Below are 7,500 nucleotides of genomic sequence, written 5' to 3'. Positions count from 1 at the left end.
GTTTCCTCAGACGTGTGTGTGTGTGTGTGTGTGTGTGTGTGTGTGTGTGTGTGTGTGTGTGTGTGTGTGTGTGTGTGTGTGTGTGTGTGTGTGTGTGTGTGTGTGTGTGTGTGTGTGTTGTGTGTGTGTGTGTGTGTGTGTGTGTTAAAGTTAGTGGAAAGTTTGTGTGTGTGTGTTGAGTCAGTGCTGCAGTGTCGACACAGACATGTGAGAGTTTCACTGTAATACTCTGTGTGGAAGAACAACATTCATTTACTGACTGAACTATTTTAGTGTGTGTTTACACTGTTAAACATCATTCATTGTCTAATGTGTTGAATGAGTGTAACTGTTATTTCTAAAGAGTTACATAGACTTTATCAACGACTGCTAGATAACACAAAGCATCAGTTGTTCATACTGATTCTCACAATCTAACAGTAACTTTTATATTCTGTGTGTGTTTATCAGAGATGCTGCAGTTCGTCAGTAATCAAGTGGATTTCCCAGATCTGTTTGAGGATCAGATTGGGGGTGGAACTGTAGCCCCTGTACGGCCCCCTCAACAGATGGCCCCCATTGCCATACTGACCCCCCCTCACACACCTGTACAGACCTGCAGTCAGATGCAAACCCGCACGCCACCACTATTGCAGCCCAGACCACAGCCAATCACACAGGTGGGACTGACCACACCCCCTCACTCATAACCACACCCCGACTCTATGACCACACCCCTCACTCGTATCCAAACTCATTTACACTCTGAACACACCCCCCTCACTCATAAACACACCCATTTACATTCTGAACACACCCCCTCACTCATAAACACACCCATTTACACTCTGAACACACCCCCCTCACTCATAAACACACCCATTTACATTCTGAACACACCCCCTCACTCATAAACACACCCATTTACACTCTGAACACACCCCCTCACTGATAAACACACCCATTTACACTCTGAACATACCCCTCACTCATAAACACACCCATTTACACTCTGAACATACCCCTCACTCATAAACACACCCCCTTACTCATATCCACACCCATTTACACTCTGAACACACCCCCCTCACTCATAAACACACCCATTTACACTCTGAACATACCCCTCACTCATAAACACACCCCCTTACTCATATCCACACCCATTTACACTCTGAACACACCCCCTCACTCATAAACACACCCATTTACATTCTGAACACACCCCCTCACTCATAAACACACCCATTTACACTCTGAACACACCCCCATCACTCATAAACACACCCATTTACATTCTGAACACACCCCCTCACTCATAAACACACCCATTTACACTCTGAACACACCCCCTCACTGATAAACACACCCATTTACACTCTGAACACACCCCCTCACTCATAAACACACCCCCTTACTCATATCCACACCCATTTACACTCTGAACACACCCCCTTACTCATAAAACACACCCATTTACACTCTGAACACACCCCCTTACTCATATCCACACCCATTTACACTCTGAACACACCCCCTAACGCATAAACACACCCCTCATTCATATCCACGCTCATTTACAATGAACCCGCCACTAACTCATTAACACACCCACTGATACTGACCACACATCATCACTCATAATGAAGCATGGTTAATATTGAGTGATTGTAAAGGAATAGCTCATCCAAAATGAAGATTCTGTCATCATTTACTCACCTTCATGTCATTTCAAACCCGTATGATTTTCTCTCCTCTGTGGAACACAAAAGGAGATGTTAAGCAGCCGTGTGGGTCTCATCACGTTCTCATGCAGTTCTCTGAACACGTCACAGGTGCAGACGTTTCCTGTGCAGACACTGGCTGTGCAGACGCAGGCGCAGCCGCAGACAGTGATGATTACTCCCACTGCTGCGCAGTCCCGATTCATCCAGAACCCTATGATCTGCCAGCAGAACCACAACACGAGCTTCCAGGGTGAGAAACACTCATAAACACACACAAATATATAAACACAACAGCATCATTCATAAACATTTGTGTCTCTCCGCCTCGCAGTGCTCCAACCACAGATGCAGAGCATTATGACATCATCGCAGGTTCAGCCAATGACGATCCAGCATCAGCGTGTGTTGACTCAAGCTGGGCAGACGATACAGACTCTCTCGACAGCGCCAGCTGCTGTTCATACAATGTCACAGCAAGTGCCTGTAAGTGAAACGGTGTATAATATTTCATGTATATTGCAGTATGAAGCTGTGTTTTGTAATTCAGTGTTGTGATTGGCTGTCAGGTGTTGGTGCATCAACCTCAGATCTTGAAGACGGACTCTCTGGTTCTGACGACACTGAAGCCGGACGGGACTCAAGTTCTCTCTACCGTACAGAACCCGACCGGCATCACCACTCTGACCACACCCATCCAGACCACCGCACTGCAGGTGCTTCAAAAACTCACACCGTTTTAACTCATTCGCAATGCTTCATGGGATTGTAGTTCATTCATTCACCATTCATTTTGTCTCTCATAGACGTTGATGGGCAGCAACATTCTCACCACTGTTCCGGTCATGATGGGAGGAGGAGACAAACTGCCAATTAATCAGCTGACATTGGGCACCACCCACAGTGGGGGCGGGGCCAGGATGTCTGTGGATCAGGGCATGGCTGTTACCATGGGAACAGGAGTCGTCGTGAAAGAGGGCGAGAGACGAACGACACACAACGTCATCGAGAAACGCTATCGCTCGTCCATCAATGACAAAATTCTGGAGCTCCGCGACCTCGTCATGGGCAGCGACGCCAAGGTCAGTGTCACCGTGCATGCTGGGAAGTTAAGAGCTTTTTAGGTTGAAATAGTGTGACTGACTCTGTTTATTTCCTGTTTTAATGTTTGTGTCGGACACAGATGCACAAGTCTGGCATTCTGCGTAAAGCCATCGACTACATCAAGTACCTGCAGCAGGTTAATCGTAAACTCCGTCAGGAGAACCTCACGCTGAAGATGGCCAATCACAAGAACAGTGAGTCACATGACCTGAACATCACCGTCAGACTGACGATAACCCTCTGTGACATCACTGATGTGTTTGTCTCTCTCAGAGTCGGTGTGTATTTCTGATGATGTGGATCTGAAGCCAGAGGTCTCGTTTATTTCTCCTCCTCCATCTGATTCGGGCTCCATTTCTCCTCCTCAACTCTCGCCCTTCTGCATCGACTCAGAACCAGGAAGTCCTCTGACGGAGCACGAGCAGGTTATTATAAGTATTTGGTCATATTTCAACTACATTTGTATCATGAAAATGTTTCTAAGAGAAACTAGTGGTCAAGTGATGATTCAACACCAATAGCTGCGATAATTGTTTTGTTCCCTCATGGACCACACCCTGAACCAAACCTCACTCATAACAATGCCCTCTAACATAACCACACCCACTTACTCATAACAACACCCTCCTACACTCTGAACCACACCCCTCACTCATAACAATGCCCTCTAACATAACCACACCCACTTACTCATAACAACACCCTCCTACACTCTGAACCACACGCCTCACTCATAACCACACCTATTGACACTGACCATACCCCTCACTGATAACCACACCCACTTACACTCGGAACCAAACCTCTCACTGATAACCACACCCACTTACACTCTGAACCACACCCCTCACTGATAACCACACCCACTTACACTCTGAACCACACCCCTCACTCATAACCACACCTATTGACACTGACCACACCCCTCACTGATAACCACACCCACTTACACTCTGAACCAAACCTCTCACTCATAACAATGCCTACTGACACTCTGACACACCCCCTCTAACATAACCACACCCCTCACTCATAACCACACCTATTGACACTGACCACACCCCTCACCTATAACAACACCTACATACACTCTGAACCACACCCCTCACTGATAACCACACCCACTTACACTCTGAACCACACCCCTCACTGATAACCACACCCACTTACACTCTGAACCACACCCCTCACTGATAACCACACCCACTTACACTCTGAACCACACCCCTCACTCATAATCACACATACTGACACTGACCACACCCCTCACTGATAACCACACCCACTTACACTCTGAACCACACCCCTCACTGATAACCACACCCACTTACACTCTGAACCACACCCCTCACTCATAATCACACATACTGACACTGACCACACCCCTCACTGATAACCACACCCACTTACACTCTGAACCACACCCCTCACTGATAACCACACCCACTTACACTCTGAACCACACCCCTCACTCATAATCACACATACTGACACTGACCACACTTCTGCTTTTCTGTTATTGGCAAAAATCATCACCGTTAGTGCACAGATATAGTGTTTTCCCTCATTTACGGCGCTGGAGTGTTCTAGAGTATGACCGCAGCCTCTGGAGGTGAAGTAAATACAATCCGACACATCGTGGGGATTTGCTGCATCTATATAATCACAATTGTCTATATTTTTATCCTCACTTTAATGCATATTCTGTTATTTTAATGAGATAATCAAGTGTTCTAAACTGAAGTGAGTATATGCAAACGTGCCCCTTCAGCACATACATTGTGTCTCCAAAAAACCCTCATCTGGTGAAATATACAGTATATTTAAAACATGTGAATTAAAGCATGTGATTATGCATATGATTATATGATTATATTAGTAGATGTAGAGCATCTAAACTGTGATCTCTGTGTGTCAGATGAAGAGTGAACCGGACTCGCCGGCGTCTGTTGGCGTGATGGATCGCTCTCGTCTGCTGCTGTGCGCGCTCACGTTCCTCTGTCTGTCTCTCAATCCTCTGCCGTCTCTGTTGGGTTCGGAGAGGACGAGTCTGTCCGCCACTCACGGAGCCTCACGCTCGCTCTTCTCTCTGCCCGACCAGACGCAGAACTTCGGTGAGTGTCTCGCCTCTGATCTGTGAGATTTCAGTCATGTGACCTGTTCTCAATGTAATGTCATCTCTGTGTGACAGCGGCGTGGCTGTGGTGTGTGTTGCCGTGGTTTCTGGTGTGGGTTCTGAGCAGAGTGGGCGTGGTTTGGGGGTGTGTCCGGGTTCTGTACCTGTGGGAGCCGGTGACGCCCCTCCACTCGCCCACATCAGTGCGTTTCTGGAGACACCGCAAACAGGCCGACCTGCAGCTCTACAGGGTAAACACACGTGTAGACACAAACACACACCGCTTGTATCACGTGATCATGTCCTAATGCTGTGTGTGTATTAGGGTGATTATGCGGCGGCGGTCTCGAGTCTGGAGATGTGTCTGTCCATGTTGTCCAGAGTTCTGCCCTCCACCACCCTCGACATCATCTGCTCGCTCTCCTGGAATCTGATTCGATACTGCCTGCGTAAACCCGCCCCTCTGGGCTGGCTGGTGCGTCTGTTTGGTGGGAAGCATGAGGGGAAGAGTCACAGACGAGTGCGCGGGATGCGGCATTGGTGTATCATAAACTCAACCAGCTGCAGCTCACAGGTGTTCTGATACTCCATACGTTTGTTTTGATCAGTATGAATGACAGGAAACACCGACATGAAGACATTGATCGTGTGTGTGTGTGTGCGTGTGCGTGTGCGTGTGCGTGCGTGCAGGTAAACTGGAGCGCAGTCCCCTCTGGACTGTGTGTGTGTCTCTGAGTGCAGTGAATCTGTCTGAGAGCGCCGAGGGAAAGATTTCAGTCAGTCAGCAGATTCAGATCTATGTGACGGCTGCCATCAGTCTGAGATCAGCACTGGGGAAACATCTCACCTGTCTGCCCGTCAGTACACACACACTTAAATATATACTACACACACTATACACACACTAACACTTCCTCTCTCTCTCTCTCTCTCAGGGTTATTTATTGAGCTGTGCCGAGAGTTTGAGCTGTCAATCAGACTATAAGCCCCTCCCAGACTGTCTGCGCTGGATCTTCACACCATTGGGCCGTCAGTTCTTCCTGAGCTGTGATTGGTCAGTGAGGTCAGAGAGCAGTGAGCAGATTTTCACCTGTCCGAGAGATGAAGGTAACACTGAAACAAACACTGACCTCATCTGAATAATTGTGTGTTTAACTGACGGTTAAACGTGTTTGTTTGTTTCTGTCCCCAGCGGATCCAATAGCACAACTGCACCGCTGCTTCTGTGAGAAACTTCTAGAAAGAGCTGTTCACACACTGATAGAGCCACAGAGCGGCAAACACACTGAGGATACTGGGTACACACAACACACACACACACACACACACACACACACACACACACATACATACAAACACATACACACTTTATATATATATACACACACACACACACACACACACACACACACACGCGCGCATACATACAAACAAACAAACAAACACATACACACACACACACACACGCATACATACAAACTTGCATACACTCATATACACACACGTAAATATACACACACACACATACACACACACACTTAAAAATACACACAAAAACACACACACACTTAAATACACTAACATAGTATATACAAACACACACATTCAATCATCACTGTTACTATTATTGATCATAGTGTTAGTGGTTTGATCAAACAACTAATCTTCAAACTAAATATTAAACATTGATTGTGTAAGTGGTCCAGACATCATGAATACCGCAAATCACGTGTGCTGTTAAAGAGAGGTGTGCTGTTACTTAAACAGATCACACTTACTATTTAACCTCAAACGACCAATCTGAGCGCCTCCACTACTGCATAGCAAAGCACTAACAGCCAATCAGAACATCGGACCACCCTGATCACTGTAGCATTGTGTCTCACATGTCGTTTGTGTCTGTAGGGAGTTCACGGGTGTTCTGGAGTTTCTCCAGTTGTTGAACAGCTGCACTGAAGACTCCGCCTCCACGACCGCCCCCTTCCCTGCGCTGGCCAATCAGAACACGACACCAGGTCCGTGTCACTTCCTCTTGAGTGTGTTATGATCTGTGTGCATGTGCTGATGATGATGTTGTGTTCAGTGAGGGATCCTGTGTGTCGCTGGTGGGCATCAGTGCTGAAGGCCGCTGTTCATTGGCTGCAGGGTGATGATGTGACTGTGAGATCACTGCTGGTGGAGGTGGAGCGAATGCCCAGAGCTCTTCACACGCTGGAGTGAGTGTTTGCCGCTCAAAGTGTGTTTACTTAATCTTTACAACACTCTAACCACACTTGTGTGTTTCAGTCACCCGCTGCCGAAGGCCGTCCTGGCGCTGTGTAAGGCGGTTCAGATGAGTGTGTGTCCTCAGAAGGGAGAGGGAGTGTTGAACTGTCTCACACACTGTCAGAGAGCCAGCGCACATCTACACATCAGTGTGTGTCAGTCGCACAACACCTGGCTACACAAGGTACACACACACACACACACACACACACACACACACACACTGGAGATCTGTTTAACTCTAGAATCTTTGAGGTGTGATTGGCTGATCTGTCATGTTCTCTCAGGGGGTGGAGCTTCTGGTCTGTGACC

General features: G+C 47.4%; 1 protein-coding gene across 1 annotated transcript in view; it reads left to right on the top strand.

The window, feature by feature from the left end:
- Positions 1-7,500, top strand: part of LOC127658381 (sterol regulatory element-binding protein 2-like) — a 15,298-nt gene that overhangs the window by 5,764 nt on the left and 2,034 nt on the right. The window contains 18 exon segments of the mRNA XM_052147656.1: positions 451-659; positions 1,815-1,956; positions 2,038-2,189; positions 2,273-2,419; positions 2,510-2,785; positions 2,887-3,001; positions 3,081-3,232; positions 4,726-4,921; positions 4,999-5,174; positions 5,249-5,423; positions 5,426-5,497; positions 5,614-5,780; positions 5,859-6,030; positions 6,116-6,221; positions 6,829-6,938; positions 7,007-7,139; positions 7,210-7,372; positions 7,476-7,500. The exon segment at positions 7,476-7,500 is cut by the window's right edge and continues 152 nt beyond it. Coding sequence (XP_052003616.1) covers positions 451-659; positions 1,815-1,956; positions 2,038-2,189; positions 2,273-2,419; positions 2,510-2,785; positions 2,887-3,001; positions 3,081-3,232; positions 4,726-4,921; positions 4,999-5,174; positions 5,249-5,423; positions 5,426-5,497; positions 5,614-5,780; positions 5,859-6,030; positions 6,116-6,221; positions 6,829-6,938; positions 7,007-7,139; positions 7,210-7,372; positions 7,476-7,500 — 2,688 coding nt within the window.

The sequence above is a fragment of the Xyrauchen texanus genome, chromosome 2, assembly GCF_025860055.1.
Source record: "Xyrauchen texanus isolate HMW12.3.18 chromosome 2, RBS_HiC_50CHRs, whole genome shotgun sequence".
Taxonomy (NCBI): domain Eukaryota; kingdom Metazoa; phylum Chordata; class Actinopteri; order Cypriniformes; family Catostomidae; genus Xyrauchen; species Xyrauchen texanus.
The sequence above is the reverse complement of the archived record's forward strand: the minus strand, read 5'-3'. Positions and strand labels throughout refer to the sequence as shown.